Source organism: Stegodyphus dumicola, chromosome 3 (genome assembly GCF_044657685.1).
Source record: "Stegodyphus dumicola isolate Sdum_Otavi_A_Nest chromosome 3, ASM4465768v1".
NCBI lineage: Eukaryota > Metazoa > Arthropoda > Arachnida > Araneae > Eresidae > Stegodyphus > Stegodyphus dumicola.
In genome coordinates this window covers 200,109,548-200,131,611 of record NC_140770.1, presented here as the reverse complement: position 1 = coordinate 200,131,611, position 22,064 = coordinate 200,109,548, and the positions used below count along the sequence as shown (strand labels likewise).

Genomic DNA, 22,064 nt, shown 5'->3' with positions numbered 1-22,064 from the left:
TATCGAAAATCAATTTTATGCATTATCTTATCAGTTGAAATTGCAAATAAGTCGTGAAAGATATGAACACTTCAAAATTATGTAGCCGCTATAAGTTATAATTTTGCTTAAAAGTCTTTTTAATTTGTTTTGAAACTAAATCTATTGAAATAAGTGGATCTGGAATAAAAAATAAATTGCATAAAAGCAAAAATTGTTAGCAATAAGGGTTCAGTGGATATATTTTTTTCAATAATCGTAACTTGAACAGCTAGAAGTTGCATACTATCAAGTTTTTATGATTGATTTGGCTTTTTCGTAAAATTATAGTTTACAACGTATTTAAAATTCCTACAAAAACTAAACCAAAAGTTCCAAAATTGTTTTAGTTATTGTGACTTAGTAGTTTAAATTCCAGTTTTTCTCTGATCCTCGTTCTCAAAAAGCCATTATTAACTTAAATTGGACAAATAATAATAAAGTTTAGCTCTTAGTAAATCTAGTTGGGAAGACGTAAGTGAAAAAGGAGGGAAAAAATGTAAATAATTAAATAAATTGTTATGCACTTAACTATACTAGTTCAAAAGTAATTAATGCGTAAAAGTTTAATAGTATAAAAATTGCAAAGAAACTCTTAAAATTGTAGAAAACGACTGCTCCCTGCAACTGAAAATCCCGCTAAAAAATGGCTCTTCAGTCGTTTGGCTATAAAGTTTAATGACAGTAGTAGTTTGTTTTAATAATAGGAGGAATTAACAGTATTAGTTTTATAGAAAGTAAAAAACGAGACTAGGCAGATGGCTCATTAGGTCAAAGTAATTAAAGAATTTTGAAAAGCTGGTCTATTATCAATCGTTAAAAGACTATTTTTCCTTTTCCTTATTTATCATCTTTTCATTTACAAAGACAGGCCCTGTCAAAACAAACTTACTAATTATCGGTTGCTTTTGAGTATTTATGATGTAAGTGATTAATTAACACCTTTAAATTAGAAAATTGATTTTAGGCTTTTGTGGATGGACACGAATAAAGAGAACAACAAATGTAAATTTGTTCGAGTATTTCATTCAACGTCATTTATAATTTATTTTTATACAGCAGATATTTATTTAAAATGCTGATATTAACGAAAAGTTTTCAACATACAATGACATCACATGCAATCGCGTGCTTTCTTCGACGGGAGAATATGGCCTTATATAATAACTAGAATGCCCGGCGGTCATACGAAATGACCGCTGTTCTAGATATTATAAATTGTAATTAAAATTATTTGTGCAAAGGTGTCTGCTAATTCAAACTGAATTACCCAGGGCAGGCGGCGAGGACGCCCCTTTGCTTACTGCCCCACGGCGTTTCCCCCTTCTACTTGCTTAATTGCTTAGAATGCAATGAAGGAATCCACTGGCGGTACATTTCTTAAGAGCCCCACCGCTAGCTCAATAAATAAAGGTGATTTAAATAATAAAATGTTAATTCACATGTCAAAGATCTCTTTGTACACAACATTTTTTTGTGTAGATCTTTCCATCATTTTTAAGCTGGCCTTCCAGAGGACCATCCATTATTTTTAATACACGTATTTTTAATCCATTATTTTTAATTATTTGACCGTGTCCAAATGCAGGCTCAGGTAAAAAAATGCCAACACGCTTAAGCATTTGGCCCCGAGATTTATTGATGGTCATAGCAAAGGCAAGTTTTACAGGAAATTGTCTACGTCTCAATTGAAACGGCAACCATGTGCCGTGGCAACTTCACACCATTGGCTAGTACAGTTACGCAAGCAACCAATAAACTATCGGCGACAAAAAGACACTTAAGCCGCATATATATATGGGGTGAAGTAACATCATCTCCTCCGAAACGGCTGGCTCCCGGGCTTAGCGAAGCACACCGTTGGGTTCCGCAGGTCCGTAGCACGCCATTTTGACCATTCGCGTCTTCGTGGGACTTTAATTAGCCAAGATATTAATTAAAAACGAATTTTTTCCTACGTTTTTCCGTACATTTCCACTTTCTTTCTTGGGTTTTCCCTATTAGAGGGATTTGGCTACTTGCCAAATTCTTTTTTCTCGAAAATCTACGGAACGGCGCCGAGTTGAAATTCGAGACGCGTATCCTCATATTCCAAAAAATTCTCCGAATCCATCGATACCGTTCTCATCTTCGTACGACGTTAATCGACCGAGATATTAATTACAAACTGCGGAAACGTTAATTTCTGCGCTCATTTTTCCGAGTGGCAACAATAAACTATCGCGACAAACACTTAAGCCGCTTATATATATAAAGAAGATAATATATTTAATGTCTGGCAATGCTGTTTTTATTTCATATTTTATAAAACTTAAAAATTTTTTTATTAACAAACTCTACGATTTGAAAGTTAGTAGTGGCAATACTTTTCGAAATAAAGCAGATTTTTATCTGCAGCTTGCGAGACTGTTGCCACTCGAAAAATTGAGGGTAAAAATTAGCGTTTTCAGAATTTTTAGTTAAATCTCAGCTGATTAAAATCGTACGAAGATGAGAATGGTCGAAATGCTTCTCACGAATTTCTGCAATCCGGTAGTACCTCTTTCGAAACTCAATTCCCCGCCGTTCCAGAAAAGATAATGCCACAAACAGACAGGCGCGCACATAAAATTTTAATAATATAGATGATAAAGTAGAAGCAAAATATTTAAGAAAGAATGCAATCAATTAATTTAAATTTCTTTTCAGTAATTTTGATTTAAAAACCCATCATTATTAGCAGTCTCGTGATTCTATTTTTAACTGCATATGATCAAAAACATTGAGACAACTGATCTGTTTAACGTTTTAGTGTATTATGTTAAAAGAGGACAATTATAAAATTTTCTTACTGTTTTTGTGTTTATAATATTGCTTGTAAGAAACTGCGAAAATAACTCATTGGTGTTTGAACTTAAGTTATTCGGTTTACAAGTTAAGTTATTCGGTCCGCTGAGATTAAAAATCCATAAAAATGTAAACTGTAAAAATGTAAATGTAGTACGTGTAAATAAGCTACAGTAAAATTGGTGCCTTTATCAATGCGCACCCACTGTAATTTTCCATTCAGAAAAACAAATTGAAAGAACATCGCTTATTGAATGCATTTTAAAACTTCAATAAACTATATTAGAAAATGAAGATTAATATGCTTTTTAATAAAAATTTTTAAAACACCCAGTTACTTGTTCTTAAGAAATTTAATAGTGTTGCCACTATATCAAACTTAGTGCTACATATTGACGATAAACTTCTCCGAACATTTGATGTAGTGATTTTAAAGTTCAGGTATTCGACTACTAAAAGCTGGTATTAGATGTATCGAAACTATTAACCAATATAATAAAAAGTACTTTCCTGCAGTTATTTAAAATTTAATATACGATGCAACTTGCTCTAATATCCTCTGGGGTGATTAAGCTCATTTTAATCTTAAAAAAATAATATCGATTCTCGGGGACTTTCTAATGGGTATTACAATTTTCGAACATTTTCGAGAGTAATTTTCACGAAGCAGAGATTACTCAATATTCTATTGCTTCAAAGCCATAACTTTAACCTGAGTACATTAGGAAGGAAGGCAATCTAGTGTGCCCCAGTTGTTTCTTTGAAGCTGAGGCCTTCATTACCATTCATCTCGGCTCCGATTCGTTGCAGCAGCTGAAAAAGTCAAACAGACTTAAACTGAATGTAAAATATATTCCTTTAAGTTCAACCGGAAGATAGCGTAATGAGGGCTGAAAGTTCCTTTCTTTCTCCGCTTAATGCTTCAGTGCCATGATCGAAAAAGTTCGAACTAAGGATCTCTAAAGTAAAACTCAAATATCCTTGGAACTTAATACTCCCCTGGTGTCTAATCAACTTTTGATAAACATGTTGCATAGAATGTTTCACGGGCGGCTTGATATGCCACGGTAACAACTTGGGAAGTGGGCGGGAGAGATCTATGGAGGGGAGTTCGAAGGAATTTGCATTTCCTGGTTGAGCAGTATCTGAAGAGCTGAACACACAGACTGGCCCTTGTTCTCAGGGTGCTCCTCATTAAAATATTTTACGGCTAATTCAGCCTCTGTGTTATGTCTTCTAAAGGTAGGCAAATGAAAATGTAGTGGATAAGGAAAAGTGGTATGAGGTATTTGTTAGATGTCAGCTCGAAGAATTAATAGTTAAGGGATAATATTGGATTGGGTTTGAAGAGATCTGAGTAATTATTCTATGCAAATTCCTCCTCCCTCAACCATTTTAGAACTGTTTTTGCAATCACGCATTCTTATTTAATAAATTTCCGCTGAGATTAAAAAGAAGGTAATTTTGAAGGAAGAAATAGGATATTGGTAGAAATGGAAGGAAATGATGCAACTGATATTCTACACAAAGCAGAGGTCGACTTAAATTGGTTACGACTGTTATTTACATTGAATGCTACTTATTTTATACATTGTTTTTGTTTTGATGTGGATGAACAGAATTTATTGAATATTTTCCTTCGGTTTTCATATATAATACTAGCTGTTACCCAACATGCGTTGCAATGCTACTTAAAGGAAAGGAAGTCTTTGTGTTTTAATTCTATTTATTGAAGTGCTTTTGGATACACAATATTATTTGTTTTTCCATCTGGTTTACTGTTTGTTGAATGATAACACACTTTAAAATATTTTAATTTGGGCAGTGGCAACACATTTCTCTTAAATAGCCGAGTTTGTTTATTAAATTTGAGACAAATTAACATAATTGCGTTTTCCCGAGTGGCAACACAATTTTTTTATATCGCTTAGTTTTTTGATTAAATTTGGAGCATATACATTACGCTTTGCAAAGTGGCAAAACAAAGCTTTTAAATAGCTGAGATTTTAATTAAAAGGTTCATTAAATTATCGTGAAATATATGTATATAATGAGTGTGGTCCCCATGGGCAGGTTTTTGAGAAATCTTCTGCAGACAGCGACTTTCCTCTTCTTTTGAAGTTTAAGTGTGGGAAGTTTCATGAAGATCAGAATTAAACTGTAGATTTCTATAAGAGACAAACAAACATTCATTTTTACACATATAGATATTAAAATCCTGACTTTTAGCGTTATCACTGTCATCTATTTCTTTTCAGTTGATTAAGTATTATTATTATCTCTGTTTCAAAGATAAGCAACTCATCTTCAGCAAATATCAGACACTTTGTTTGCAATTTTCTAAACTATACAAACTTATTTTTTCATATAATGTAATAATATATTCTAACAACTGCATATGATCAATAAGATCATAACAATTTGTACTTGTTTATTACTTGCATGATTCACACTGCTTAAAATTTTAGTAATATTTATACTGCTTCCATATTTCAGGAACGGAAATATAGCTTGAAACAATATCAATCAGTCAATAAATAACAAGTCACCGGCATCATGTTTTTCTTCTTTCTTTCTTTTCTCTCTCTCTCTCTCTCTCTCTCTTTTTTTTTTTTTTTTTTTTTAATTCAGCAGTCACATAAACTACATAAGATGTAGTTTATGTGACGGAAATACTTCAGAAATATATTTATTTGATCCATTATCTGATGAGAGAAAAATATGTTGATAAATGTAAACAAAATTCTCTGTTTTGAAGATGAATTTGAGTCAATTTTTTTTACGTTTCAAAAATAAACACAGGAATACATTTTTATAAAATTACATCAGATGATGAACTTTATTTTCAGTATGTAGAAGCTGTGTTATGATTTTGTAATCCAGCCACTGTGTAATATTTCCGAAAAGAGATTCATATTCACTTTACAAAAAAAATAAAAATGTTTCTTAGAAACACCATGACCCAATTGTTTAATTTATATTCCTTTGTTATACACATGGTATTCAAAAAATGTGGATGAAGGTTTTATCAAATATAAGCATATCCAGTTATTAAGTTTCTCAAAATAAGGTAAATAATTTTCGGAAAATAGTCAATAATAATGATGGATCTAAATTTTATGATTTCTCTGGAACGAAATTTCCAGTTCATAAAATATCCATTATTTTTTAATTAACTGAAAACAAAATACTTAATACATTTACAAGCGAAAGAGGTATGAGAAATTTATCTTTCCGAGGAGCGGCTACAAGTTTAAAAATAAATTATTTTTCAGTGAAAAACTGAATTATTAGTGGTTAAAAGAAGAAGCTTTTGTTTTGTTATTTTATATCGTAAGTTTGGTGCAGAAAAGAAATTGCAAATTTCCATTGATAATAGACACTAAAAATTGATATAAGTCAGCAGATTCATTTTCGACTATCTCTACAAAATTTGCGTGTAAAAGTTGTAAAGTCATTAGGATTTTTGGAAGCAGAAAAGATAAAAAATATGCAACCGCCTTCGCCGGGAATCGAACCACGGACCTCTGGAATACCGGCCCAGCGTGCTACCGTTAGTTACACTACGAATGCGCGCTAGGGAAGTGGGAGAAATACCTTATAAAGTATCTGCTGGAATTATATAAAGAAGTAGATTTTATACTTATCCTCCTCTTCTCAACAGCAAAGATGTTTTGAAAAGAAGTCTTTATATTACTTTTCAAAAATTTTAAAATTGGCATTCGAATTCAAGTCTGTAACTATTTTTTTTCGATCATCTTGTATATGAAACATTAATCAATAATAATAATTAAGCCCTACATCTCTCTATTTCATCCATGTATTCACAAGTGTGTAAAAAAATTGAACGTTGGAGTTTCGTCCGGTGTTTGATTCAGACAATAAACGGGTAGACTGCATGATTTTCTCCATGAATCTGAGGTAGTTTTCTTTATGAAGTCACGGAGGTATCCCAGTTGAGGCTTTGCCATAATATTGCAGTAATAAATAACTTAACCGTTTACTTTCTGTGCTGTATGCATTTTGCATAAAGAATTTTTTTTTTTTTTGGGTAAATTATATGTTTTATAAGTTATTTTCTCCTTCCTTCCAGCATGTCTTCGTGCTGTAACGATAGCACACTCGGCGCGTATTCAAGGGGTCCAGGTTCGAATCCCGGCAAGAGTATTTCTCATTTTTCATGCCTACCGCTTCGAATTAGCCTAATGATTCTACAGTTCATAGGATAACTTCCGAACAGAATTCAGAAATTTAAAGTTCCAAAAAAGAATTTGTCAATGTGTTGTTAGAATTTGTTAATAATTATGTTGATAGAGTATTCTGAAAAAATAATTGGAATTAAGGTATGATAAAATACTTTTATAAGCATAAACTGTAATTTTCAATCTTCAACTTTGAATTCTTATGATGTTAGATCAGAATGTTTCTGAATTATGGTTTTTGTCAGATATTAGAAACATCTCCGTTCTTCAGCAATAGAGATTCGCAGAAGTGAAAAAAAAAAAAAAAATTAAGGGCTGGCTTGGGTCCAATCCTGCAATTTAACGCTTGGAAGTTTTTTCCCTAGAATTTACTGTTCCCCTTTTTCTGAATAATGTCGGTTGGTCACAATTGCTGCTGAATTAAAAAAAAAAAAAAAAAAAGAAAAAAAAAAAGAAAAGAAAGAGAGAGAGAGAAAAGAAAGAAAGAAGAAAAACATGATGCCGGTGACTTGTTATTTATTGACTGATTGATATTGTTTCAAGCTATATTTCCGTTCCTGAAATATGGAAGCAGTATAAATATTACTAAAATTTTAAGCAGTGTGAATCATGCAAGTAATAAACAAGTAAAAATTGTTATGATCTTATTTCGAAAATGTATCGTAATCGCCTTTCGATTAACAAAAGAGCGGAGCTAAGTGAATTGCAGTAATAGGCGGCATGCTCCTGCCGTGCTGAGCAAAGGATATTAATATTGTTTAAGCAGATTTTGCAGTTTTAATAATATTGTACACGGTATCGCATTCTGAATTAAATATGTAGTAAGTTTTTTTAACTTGAGCTGAATACGCCAAATATGTTTTTATTAATCCTTTCTGTTTTTGTTTTTCAGAAATGACGTTACACTGTCTAGGAGTGTGTAAATTAAGTTAGCTGTAAATGCGCTTGAAAGGAACGGGGTGAGGGACTCTTAAACGGTTAAAATATCGCGGCTGTTCAAAATGTTCATGGAAAAAGCTACAGTAGTTGTTCCGCGAAAGTAGCAGAAATTTTTGTTTTTAATTAATTTGAATTGTGGGATAGATAAGGTATTGACTTCTGAGTAAATAATTAAGTTAGAGCTTCCTTTCTTTCAGTTTTGTTGGATGTATATTTAATATTTGGATTATTTTCTTTTGCCCTATTTATTTTCTTAGTATTTAATTTTATGTTATCATTTATACAATAATCTTGTTGTTACTGGCAACATGTTTTATTTTGCTGTTGAATTTTTGTGAATGGCAACAGTTGTTCATGTTTATTTTTAGTAGAGTGCGGTCGTCAGCCGCACTGTGCTGGCATTTTTCTGTTAAAGAATATTTCATGTTTTAGAATGTTTAATAAAGTTTGTCTACAAAGCTGATTCTTTTTTAGTTCAAGGCAACTATTTGGTGTCTCGGGTAAGGAAGTTTATTAATATTAAATATGTTGTAAATATATGTATTAGAACTGTGTTTAACTTTTAAATGCTGTACTGCGAATTGTCTGCATGTTGTTAGAACGATCAGTGAAAATATTTTCTACTGCTTAAGTATCTTGTTGAAGTTATTTGTGCTCATTAATCACTAGAAAGCCCGGCGGTCATACAAAATGACCGTTGATCTAGATATTATAAATTTTAATTAAAAGGATTTGTGGAAAGTTGTCTGCTAATCCAAACTGAATTACCCACGGCAGGTGGCGAGGATGCCCCTTTGCTTGCTGCCCCACGGGATTTGCCCCTTCCACTTGCTTAATTGCTTAAAGTAGAGTGCAATGAACGAAACCGCTGGCGGTACATTTCTTAAGAGCCGCACCGCTAGCTCAATAAATAAAGGTGATTTAAATAATAAAATGTTAATTCACATGTCAAAGATCTCTTTGTAACAACATTTCTTGTGTAGATCTTTCCATCATTTTTAAGCTCGCCTTGCAGAGGACCATCCATTTTTTTAAAATTTTACGTCCGTTCTTTCACGAACTCTTGAACAGGCAACATAAAGTTGACCGTGTCCAAATGCAAGCTCAGGTAAAAAAATGCCAACATGCTTAAGCGTTTGGCCCTGAGACTTATGGATGGTCATAGCAAAGGCAAGTTTTACAGGAAATTGTCTACGTCTCAGTTGAAACGGGAATCCTGTGCCGTGGCAACTTCACCCCATTGGCTAGTACAGTTACGCAAGCAACCAATAAACTATCGGCGACAAACAGATACTTAAGCCGCATATAAACATCATCTCCTTCGAAACGGCTGGCTCCCGGGCTTAGCGAAGCACACCGTTGAATTCCGCAGGTCCGTGGCACGCAATTTTGGCAATTTGCGTCTTCGTGAGACTTTAATTAGCCGAGATATTAAATAAAAACTAATTTTCCTCTACGTTTTCCTTACATTTTCCACTTTCTTTAATTTTTCCTATTAGAGGGATTTGGCTATGTGCCAAATTCTTTTTTATCGAATATCTACGGAACGGTGCCGAGTTGAAATTCGAGCCGCGTATCCTCGGATTCCAAAAATTTCTCTGAATCCATCGATACTGTTCTCATCGTCGTACGACTTTAATCGGCCGAGATATTAATTAAAAACTGCGGAAACGTTAATTTGCGCGCTCATTTTTCCGGGTGGCAACAATAAACTATCAGCGACATACACTTTAGCCGCTTATATATATAAAGAAGATTATTCATGGTAATAATGACTGAATTAAGTGAAGCTGATCTTAAAAGATTAAGAAGATGAACGAAATCTACCCTGACGTGGCTTCACAATAGTTTCAGTAATCATTTAAGTATAACGGAATTAAAAGCTCGATTAGAAAGAATTTGATCAGTATGGTGTCGCTTTACCCGAAGAAGCGTTTGATATTGCTGAATTCGAAGTTAAATATTTTGAAACGAATGCAGTGTATCACACCGCTATTGAAACAGCTACGGCCAGAAATGTTTTGACTTCAGGTGTATTTATGATGATAATTTTTCACAAAAACAACATAAATAAAAAATTAAATAAATGAAATTGAAAATCTGAACTCTTTCAGATTCTACATTACTCCCAAAGGGGCGTGTTTTTTTTTTGGGGGGGGACGAAAAATATTTAAAAACAGCTTATCTTTAGAATTTCTGATAGACAGTCTCGCACGCTGCAGATAAAAATATTTTTCCAGTATAATGTTGCCATTACTTGCTTTGAAATCTTTGAGTTTGTTAATCAAAAGTTCATTAAGTTTTGCTAAATATGAAAAAGATAATAAAACAAATTCGAAATTCGGGAGTCCAGGTGCACATATTCGGGTGGCGGATTACGTTATTTAAAATTTGATGGTTCTAAGTACTGTCGTTTTTTCACAATGCGAGAAGCTTGCGTACGTTCATGCAGATTCTTCATTATTTAATTTCTTTAAATATAATGCAGGGCGATAATATATGGTGGCAACAATTTAGAAAGTGATTCACCTTTTATAGTGAAATGCCACAAAATGCTGTTTTGATACTAATATACCGTCTGGGCTACCGCCCCTTTGGGATAGTAATGAAAACTGGGGACTATGTCTAAATTTTTTTTTATTTATTTTTTATTTTTTTTTATTATTATTCTGTCGAAAGAAACTTGTTTAAGAACTATTTTCTGGTAAAATGAAGGATTGAAACAGTAGAAAGAATTGAAAAATGAATCAAATATTTTAGTTGGATATATGTCTATTTTGTAAAGTAACCGAACTATTTCATTGCTTGTTAAATAATTATAATTAATTAATATATTTCTTTTCGTTACGTATGGCAATTCATAAAAATCATTGCCGACAAACATAGCAACTCCAAAGAAAGAAAAAGAAAGAAAGAAAATATCATTACAAGCTTGAGTATTATCAACTGCACATATCAGTGAAAAGTAAAATGAAATAGTTTGGAATGTGCAGTTGCCTTCACTTTATATTTTATGCTACAAAAACATTAATAATAAAAATTTTTTGAAAGCTTCTTTGATGATCCATTCTTCGTGACTTAGAGTAACAAGGGATTTGAAATAGTGCGAAACAAAACTCCTACAGGCTTTCGTTTAATAACTGCAAAAATACCGATGAGCATAACTTTTCACACTCCACGTAAAGGAATGCTTACTATTTCGTAAATGAACAGCTTTCTCCTTCTCCAAGGTGCCGCAGCAGATAACGATGACAACGGTTGATAACGAGGGAACGACTTCGGTGATGCCGATCTTTCTCCCGTTAGGACCATCAATTATCCTGCTCTGAACGTGTGACGCAGCTTCATTTGTCATAATACCCGCTTTGGCTATGAGGACATGAATTTATCAAAGCGTCATTAGATTCAATTCAACCTTCCGGATTTGTAACTCACGAATATGCACCGAAAGACCACTCATGTACGCGAGGTCTTTGATGCGGCCCACTTTGATTGTGGAATAGTATGATGGAAAGGCTGCAAACTCAATTGGATACTTTTCTATTCGTTGCATTCAACTATTACGCAATCGCTTTTGGCATTTCAATCCATTGAACCGTAAGCTATCAGAATATTTTGAGCAATGATATATCTTACTTTTGACAATCCGTCTTATTCAAAGTGCCGTCACATCGCGAAGCATTTGAGGCTTATCGTATTGCATTACGCGGCAATGGATCATCGCGATTATAAATTTAATTTCTAACAACGATGAAGCCGATTCTTGGATGGAATGTAAAAGAAGTAGCATATATGGTAACTGGTATTATGTTGTGGCTGGTGCGTTTGTTTTACATCAAAAAGCATGAAACGCATTAGTATAGCAACTTTAACCTCAGATGATCTATGAGCTTGCCTGCTTTCGTCTAGTTCTGACATGAAGCAAACAGTACATCATGTATGTATTCTCTGTATATGAAATACTGTTGCATGTGGACGGGTTCGTAATAGGGTGAATGCTCACAGGTCCGATGATAGGTTAATGAAAATTTATTTTATCAAAATAAACACTTCAAAGTTCTGGAATTTTCTACAAAAATACTCGTACAAGTGTCACAGTATCACGCAGTGCAATCAGTAGTTACGCCTTCAAACTACTAAGAACGTTAAACACAACGCAATGCAAAGAGCATCTAAAGCGAAAGCTAACTCGGATTTATCCCAGTTCACGCGGAAATGCAACTCGCAACAGCAGTAACTAAGCAACTGAGAGCAGATTCCTTTCCTTTTCCCACTATTGCCCAGCAAGCTGTATACTGGCTATCATGAATTAATAAGTACATTGCAGATATAGCAAATGCATGAGTGTGTCTGGAGGACAGGATGCAAAGTGAAAGAGTGTGTGACTACTTTGTCACGTGAGGCTATAGCGGCATCTGGTAGGCTGGAGAGATGCTGGTCCAAGTTTCAGGAACAGAGTGCATTTTTACAAATATTCAGTGCATAAAATCATCAAAGTGCATTTTCCTCACAATTAGAAAGACTATATGCAAAAATAAAATACGTATTTACAAAGTAAAAGTATGCAGGGAGTCCAGCAGAAGCAGTCAAAGATATCTCTTAGTAGAGGTCCTGATTGGCTGTTGAGACGTGTATGCGAAAATCATGGAAAATTTGCGATTTACAAAATATTCAATTGCAGAGACATAAAAAAAAACATATTTTTCCAGTAAACTAGAAGTTGAAATAAAAAAAAAAAAATAAAAGAAATTTGAAACAAATAGGAGCAGTGAGAGATCTACAACAAGCAGTAGAAGACTTGAGTACGTAGTCACGTGGGAGGTCACCCTCCCGTGCCTTGACCCCGATAGTAGCTGCTTAACTTTAAGCGTTTCAGTATTACAGTAAACACAGGGTATAAACTTAGGTTGGAAATATAGTGTTCAATTACATTTATTCAATTTCAATACATATTACGGTAACACAGGAACCAGACCAAAATGTCGCCAAATAGTCGCCAAATTTGGCGAAAAAATAAGTCGCCTAAACCGTTGTCAGCTTGGCGATATCTTCCGGAATTAACGAGATACCCATTTACTCAATGTCCAATGCACTTGCCATTGTATTCTTACTTTTCCGGCATAGCTTTCTCTTAAAATTTGTTTCGCGCTATATTACACAGAAAAATTATAACAATTTTACTTATAATTCTACTCAAATTACCTAAGTACAAAATTCGTAACAATACTTAACTTCAAGAAGATGTCGTTACAAGTTTTTCTGTGACTGGGAGGGGTAAAACTGTAAATAAGTAACATAAGAATGCGATCAACTATTGTCGGTAATGTGCAATTTCCCATGCATCCTTCAAACTGGGATAGTGTATTTTTATAAGTGCAACACAGGGAGATAATACCCTTCTTAAAAATCTATTGATATTTCCTAATGGCACTGAGATTATTAACAAAACAGCTGCCGTTAGTGCTGCGACTGTTTGATTGTTTATAAATATCGGTATTATCTTTGTGTATGTTCTTAAAATGCCTTTGCATAAAGGTAAAGAAATATACAAATACATATGTGTAGTTTCCATAATGACGATCTCGCGGTTGGCATCCAAGAAAGTTGGGTAAACCTGCTTGATATCGTATAAGATAAGAAAATATATTTTTATAAGATATATTAAATGGGTTGTAAAAGGGATAAATTTATATTTACGTTGCTCATAAAAAATGCTGACTGTTTCGTATGTTTATATTCAAATGTGGAAATAATAAATTATATTAGCAACAATATATTAAAGTTTCCAACTCGATTCTGGAATCGTATATTAATATTTTCAAAACTTCTTTCTTACTGTCTCTCCATGAAAACATTATGTATATTTCATTTATAAAATATGAGTACGTCAACCATAGTTGTAGAAAATTATTCATTTAGATTTTTTAAGAAATGAATAAATTGTAAATACTTCAAACATAGTAGACAATTATTCATTTACATTTTTTAAGAAGTGAGTAAATTGTAAGTACATCTAACATAGTCATAGAAAATTATGCATTTATATTTTTTAATAAATTACTTAAATTCTTATATATAAGAAAAATATCGTTTTAATTCACTTCCAGCAAAAAAAAAAAAAAAAAAAAAAAAAAAAATGCTATTATTCCATCATTGGAACTTAAGTTATTTACCTTTTAAATTATGATATGCGAATTAAGACTTCTTTATACTATTTTACAACGTGGTGTGGTCTTCAACATTTTTGGTAAACTGTTCTTAGAAGTACCATTTCCGGGATATAATTATTCTGTAATTCTTAAAGCTAGGTTCGAATTTTTTGATGAACAGATAAATGCAGTTGCAATTCTTGTTAATTGCTTTTCCTGCTGGCACTGAGATTTCCGATATTTATATATTTTACAAACATTTATAGAAAGATACTCGAGTTATCTTATTTTTAGTCAAACTAAATCAAGCACCACATATTAACTGAGTAGGATGGTAATTTGTCAAAAGAGATTCGACTTGTGAGCAAAATTTGTTTTGCATAAATGGCATCAAGCGTGGCTCTGTTCGATGCCGGACAGGAATCGTAATCGTTAGATACTAAGAGAGATTAAAATGAACCAAATTACTGTAGTGCATGACCTAATTTTATATCCTGATCCTGACTTAGATTCCTTCTCTTCAAAATGCCGCTATTACAGCAGAGCATGCATCGGGAGGAGAAGGGTTAGAACAACTCAACATGGATAATGACGAGCTAGAAAGGTTCCTCTGCTCAACAAGCGTGATATTTGAAATTGTTCGATGAAGGGAGGAGGTGCACCGACGTAAACAGATCTTGTATGTAAATGAGAAAGGAATGTCGCGTTGTCAGAGACGACAAGCTGTAAGAGAGGATTTAAAGATGAGGTGGATGGGCAGGAGAAGAGGAGTCATTCAATTTGTCTGCTTCGCACCCACTCACTCGAAGAGAAGCCTGGGAGGCATTAATATGGTCGAACAATAGCCTCAAGAAAGGGAGGTGTCTCAAAGGAAGAGACGGTGCTTGTTTATGGTATCAGCAAATACTCAGCAAGCAAGCGGTTGTCCCATTAAAGAGGTAGTCTTGTCATCGAACATCTTGCGAATGATATAACGTGGAAAACAGTTGGGAATAAGATAAAGCACAATGTTACATAAGCTACCGTCTCTTGCCTTGAAATTGTTCAACTGCTGTAAAGAAGTTGAAAGATTTTTTTTTTTTTTTTTTTTTTTTTTTTTTTTTTTCGCTGTTAAATTGAAAAATGCTAAGTGACTCAGCAGCACATTCTAACTGAATTATACGAAAAGCAGAGATGTTTTCCAGCAAATAATTTTCTCCAGTATGTACATAACTACAAACGTGCTTTTCCTTGCTGATTGTTGAATTCGATGTTCTATTGTTAAATATTTACAGCTGATATGAATTAAAAAATTCCCGGAGTTTAAATCTTTTTGCATTAATGTGCAGTTATAAATAAAATATGCTGCTTTATTTGTTTTTTACGTCAAAATGGCTAATCGATTTTTTTTCCTCTGCCAGCACCTCTTTCATCAAGCGTAGACTTACAAAGAATTGCTTTAATTGCGCTGGGAACTGTGAAAACTATCACTTCATAGATGAGCGCTTTGATAACTGAGAAATCGAATACTTCGGTCTTTTAATTCATTTTTAATAACAGCAGGCCAACTGTGCTAACAAGTTTTTCGATCTAGATTTCTGTTTATCTTTGCTTGTTCTGTCTACAACTGTATTTGCAATCTGCCATATGAAATAAAAAATAAAAACTTTCTGCTCGAAAATGTAATACCATCTGCATGAAATTGAATTTTTCACTTTGCATAATAAACCTATGAAGCAACCTAATCCGACAAAACTTAATTTGTGTTTTGTGCAAATGGAATTAAAGCATCTGTCGCCTATTCTTCTTTAAGTCGAATTGTGCGGTTAGACATCGGAAGATGGACTGGGTGCATAAGCATTTTCGTGGTCGTGAATACAAACTAGTTTCCTACCGCACGGTCCTCTACGAATATATCGATATATCTTCCTTTAGAGGCCGAGCAGTTAAGACAGTTGCATGTTCGAACCCAGGTTCGAACGCACTCGAACAGTTTGGCTGCATGGTTGGTTTCGTGTTTTCTCATGTGTAATCTGAATACGAACCAGTTTCCCTTAGAAATTCCCCACGAAGGCATCCCTTCTCTTAGACAATAACATCTGTATACTTAGCCGTAGTTTAAAAACCATAACCATAACTGTCTTTCCTATAACTTAATATTTTTAATTTATTGAGAAAGATAAAAAATTCATAATAAATAAACTGCATTGCCGATACTAAAGTTTATTGACTGAAATAGGAGCGGCAAGATTTTCTATATATTGCACGAATGCTCAGCGTGCCTTCCTTTTCTTGATACGGTAGATATGTATGTAATATTCCGTACCATCTTACACGCGTCTCAGTGTATCACGATCGATCAGAACCACAGCATCGATGATAGGATTGCAAAGATATCGCAAGTTAACAGTCAACGGAGGCAGAACGACAGTATTTTCTTCACAAACCTCACAACAAAAAGTTCGATGAGATTAAATCCGAAGATTGCTGTGGCCACCGCGTCTCTTTTTCCTGTACGTTCTGCCTACTTTGGTGGCAAATATTGATTGATATATTTTCGCAAATGGTTTCAATTTTTATGGAAAATTTTGTCAGAGATACTGTTTTAAATATTCTTCATACAGATTTGTCAGGTAGTAAGCCGTGTTATTGTCTTGCTAAGAAGAATAATTATCACCGACTCCAGCCCCCCTCTATTCAACTGATGCAACTGTGGTAGCAGCTCCTTCTGAGTATTAAGTAAATTCTCTCAAAAGCGCATAAATGTCTGCCGCGCCAGCGAAGGTAGACAAATTCAGCCATTGTGAAACACGGAGCCCGTATACCACAGTCGCTGAATTGGTCCACCTGAATTAATTTAGTTTGAAGTAATTAAATCCGCTGTATTTAACTCTGAATTTATTAAGTTTATATTATGAAGTTTACATACTTGCATTAAATTAATTTTCCTCTGTATCAGTTTAATATAATTGGGTACTGGTTTCTAATTTATTAAGTGCGAATTTTTAAAATATTTTACGGAATATTGTATAACCCTGTATCATTTGACCAAACAAATAAGAAGTGTTCTGAAAAGTGGAAATACCCCCCTTTTTTTTCCAGTTTTCTAATGCTTCATTATCTTCCATCTGAATCCTTTAGTAGAAAGTTGCATTCGATTAACTGTATGATATGCTATACAACTTTTCTATGGATTTAGGTAATTTTTATGAATGTAGATGCACTTTTTTAAAAATCTTTATTACTTGATCATTTGATACTTTTGTAGTTAAAAGCATTTAATTTTCTTAATTCTTAAGTAACCTGAATCAGAAGCAAATATTATCTTATACTTAGTTTTTCGGTTTGGCATGTGGTTTAAACAATAAATTATATAATTAGAATGAAGTTAGCCCAACGGTGGCGTAGAGAGGGGGAAAGGGGTGTATGATCGTGACCTTCGAGAAACAAGGCCGTCCAGCTCTCTCGTGACGTCACGTTGAGAAGTGCGAAGAAATCTCTTTCCTGCATTCGAAGCGAGTGAACCCACAGCGCGCTAATTTATCAGAGAAGCTAATTTTATGTTATTCTGATGTAAAATTAGATGATATTATTAAATAAATGATACTATCTTAACATTTATTATATATCATACTTTAAGACTTCAGATATCTGAGCTTATTTTTCTTAATACTTGATAAAAATTTTCACCTAGATGATTAATAATTATTTATATTAGTCTCATTTTATTTTCCATAGATTGGATAAACTTTCCAACACTTCATAACACGAAAATTTTAAGTCTTCGAACTGCAAACGAAACATTTCATATTATTTTTCATTCATATGTAAACATGAAAAATATGAATAAAAAAAGAGCATTTTACAAGAACCAACCTTTTTCTTACAGACTTTTTTAAATAATATTTAATGTTCTTCAGTATGGCGATAAAATGAAAGAACTAGCATTTTCGGTTATTACATTAATTTTTAAAGCAAATTTTAGTGTAGAAGATCTTTTATAATAAACTAAATATTAAAAGGGATATTTCATCATTTATTTATCGAAATAAATATATTAAAATTTATTTTTAAGGATAATTTTTAATGTGAACATTGTTTTAACCTGTTGAATGGGGCTATTGTTATTATTAAAATAAAATAATTATTAAACTTGCAGTGATCCAGATTCTTACAGAATAAAAACCAAAGAGCTATTTTTAATCTGTCACAGAAAATCATTTTACTTTAATTTTGCCGACTGTCTTTATTAAACACTTTTTTAATTGCGATATGAATTCTTACTATTCTATATTACTCTTTAGCGAAATCTTGATATGTCCACGTTAGAGTTTATGATCATAATAGTTAATTTCGAAAGTTGTGCCTGCACCTATGTGTGAGTTTTGATTTTTTGGATCACTTATGCGTATCGTTAAGGAATTGTAAAGGGGAAAAAAATAATAATTCTTTGAAAATTTAATAGACAGCATTTTGAAAGGAACACACTGCAGAATTGTATTTTAAATTTTAAAATATGCAAGGCAGTTAGCACAGGTTCACACATCTCGTTACCGAAGCGCACGTGGTAGAGCCTATATCAGATCAAGAAAGTGAAATGATAATATAGGATACCGGACGTCCCTTGCAGAAGCACTTCATTCTCCCAGTATATTTAATCTTTTTTAATTGTTTATTCTATTGTATCCATTTAAAACATCATATACTCTATAGCTTTTCAAAAATGTAGCATTTTGCTAATGTATGAAGTTTAATTTAAAAAACGTAACAGCAAAATTTTAGGATAAAAAAATTCTAAGCTTTATAAGCAACTGGTGGAACAATATTGTTTTCAAGTTTTGTTTATATATTTTTAAAAATATAATTTTAATTACAATTTTCACAATAAATTTGAAAAATGAAAAAAAAAAAAAGTTTAAAAAAGGATAATGTGAAAAACACAAATTAGAATTTTTAAATGAAAAACATTATTACTTTAAATCTTTAAAAAATCTTTAAATTTATAATGACAAGTAGTACATTAAAAATAAAACTGAAATAAATTAGATATTACAAATCATTTAACGCTATATGATTAATATATAATCATAATGCACAGCGTTTCAGCAATACAGGAAACAAAATTTACTATACATTAAATAATCCTGTAGTATTATGGACTTAATTAATTTATTGTTTACTTTTATATTTTACACTAGTTATTGTTTATTTTTTTTAATATTTTACACTAGTTTTTCAGTAGAAATCATTTTAGCTTTAAAAACAAACACATTAAACGTATCTAATATTTAATCTAGTTTTCTTTAAATATCAATAAAATCATAGTAATGGAACCTCACCCTGCTGTTTTTAGTCCGAATGAAATCCTTCCGTTTTATGGCACGTATCCACTTTCACATCTGCATCAACAGGAAAAGCGAAAATATGTATTGTAATTTCCGTTACATCGCGGCACTGAAGACATGTAAGACATTATATTGCTTCTGGAACAACCCACAAATTGCAAAAAACTCAAATTTAATGTGTCCGACTACGAAAAAAGCACGGTATATACCAAGATTCTCTCGTAGCAATGGCGACTAACAATAACCTTTGACCCAACGCTGCCCTCAAACCCAAAGAAGGGTGCACTCTCTGTACTGACGTCACGCGCTCTACGTCACTGAGCTAGCTGTAAGGCCTTGTTCTCGAAGGCCACGGTATGATACCCCGGGCGCCGTTCGCAGAAGGGCGCCAAATGGTCTCCAAACAAGATTTTCATCATATTACTGTGTGAAGGAAGGGCGCCAAAAAGGTATTTTGCCCCGGGCGCCAGTTATGCTCGCTACTCCACTGTAGCCCAAGCTGGGCGACAGTTATCAATTGTAAATTTTGACGTAATAACTACACTTATAATCTTTTACATAAGTTCTCGTTGGCTATTGAAAAGTTAATAAAATTAGGAAACAAATTAATTTAATGCATTTTAATGCTAAATTCCAAATTAAGGGAATGAAACCGGTTGAAATCTATTGCCTTTTAGTGAAATTCAAGAGCAACTATCACAACATAGGTACTCCTAGTTAAGCTTATATCATAATTTGCTTTGGGATTCGTCTAAGACATAGACTACCATAGGTAAAAGCTGTGCTTACCGAACGCTTAGCTGCGCAATTAAATTGTTCAAAGCGACGGAAACCTCTTCGTTACGGAGGCTTAAAACTTGAGTCGTTGCCGCAAGATCAGAGTCAGCTCTTGCTTTGTGTGTCTCTAGAAGTGGTAACCGACTTCCGCGCTTCCAATCTCGCGCTAATAAAGCGGCGAGGGTCCCCATCCACCCTGCGAATAAGCCCCTTTTCCAAAGCGTTCTGTAAACGCTACATTAGGTTAGAATTAAAACCTCTTAACAAGAGTTCCAAACGTTACCCCTTTCATCGCCGGGCGTAGCGATACCAGTTGCTAGGAAACGCAGTTTTCGCCGGAAAGATAAGTTTTCCAGCGACGCGCTCGGGCAGTTTCACGGCTGCCTTTTGCATCGGAGATAAAACCGTTATTCCGGGCTCTCTGGCACGCTAAATAGCTGCCAGGTTATTGCGAGTGCAGCTCTTGGACTGCCATTCGAGCGAAACACGCAGGATCTCCTCCCCTCCTAATTGTGCCATACATTTTGGGAGATTTTGATAGGGATCGTGGATGCCCTTCCCTTCTGTGGAGAGTGCTTCGTTAAAGCACCGTGGGCGATTATTGCGAGAAAGTTTTGCGAAATTTCGTTTCCAGCTTTTATTTTGAGCGAATAAATATTCAAGAGTTCTTTTTCTTTTATCATTATGTAATGCGCTTTTTCATCTGAGTATAAATGAAAGTGGTGGCGTTTTTAATAATACGGTAAAAGCTTCTAAGGCTCAGAGAACAAAAGTTAATATCATTGGCATATTTTTCCGACACTTTGTACCATTATGGGGTGTTTTATTTCATTCTTTCTTCTTTCTTTTAGGTTTTCGTAGATGGTTATGTTTGTGGATTGCATAAAACGAATTTTTGTCTGAGCTATAATTTTTGTTGCAGAAGAAAAACTTTAGTAAAAATTACTTTTTAGACCAAGAAAAAGTCGTAACTGTTTTGTAGTAAACACAAAAATGAATAAATGAATTGGATTCAATTTTCGTTATCTGTGTTTTTTAATTAAATTTTACAGATTTAATACTGATTCAGTCATTAAAATGTTGTGTAACGACAAAGCAGGAGAACACTCTCGTCATTAGAGTGCGTTTCCTTCAGTAAAGCCCACTTCAAGTATTAAAAATTAACTTGCTTTGTGCTGAGAATATGTAAATAAAAAACTGCATTCACGTACACGCACACATGGTGAGTTTTAATTTACTTTTACACATTTGTCATTTAAAAGAAAATTAAGTTTTTTGTTATTATGTGTAGATCTAGAAGTCTAAATACATATTCTTTTTTTAATTGATTAAAATCATGAGGGAAGTTTCTAATCTGTGTTTAATGTGTTATTACATTTCGTTGGGTTTATAAGTGGTATTATATTAGAAGAGAGTTTCTTAAACTCTGGGTCGCGCCCCCATGGTGGTCGCGGGACCTGCAGCAGGGGGTCGCTAAAAATTTTAGCAGTTTTGATATTTCTTTGACTTATTATAATAATTTTACAATTACCAAATATTTTTACACAATGTATCTGAAAATAGATAAAGATAAGACAACACAGACAAAGAAAAAACGAAAACGTTTCGACGTATTCTTTTTATAATATAAACGCTCATTTTACTTGCTTTGCACGTGACAGTGTCATTTCGTCTGTTACTTATTTAAAATTTTCACATTGTTCTGTATCTTAAAATTAGAAATTAATGACATAAAATTTCAGGAGTATATTACAGTACAAGTGAAAAAATTGACGGTTTCACTGTTGGATTTGCGTTAAGCTTATGGGGTTCCACAAAATTTTCGTAAA

General features: G+C 33.4%; 1 protein-coding gene across 2 annotated transcripts in view; it reads left to right on the top strand.

Annotated features, from left to right (window-relative positions):
• The window catches only part of LOC118181679 (uncharacterized), a 134,777-nt gene extending 113,538 nt beyond the window's left edge, over positions 1–21,239 (top strand). Inside the window, exon 2 of one of the 2 annotated variants that reach the window (XM_035350864.2) lies at positions 21,087–21,239. In XM_035350864.2, coding sequence (XP_035206755.1) covers positions 21,087–21,188 — 102 coding nt within the window. In that variant the 3' untranslated portion in view covers positions 21,189–21,239. The remainder of the gene's footprint in view (positions 1–21,086) is intronic. The other variant, XM_035350865.2, reaches the window with a different exon arrangement.
• The last annotated feature ends 825 nt before the right edge of the window (positions 21,240–22,064 follow it).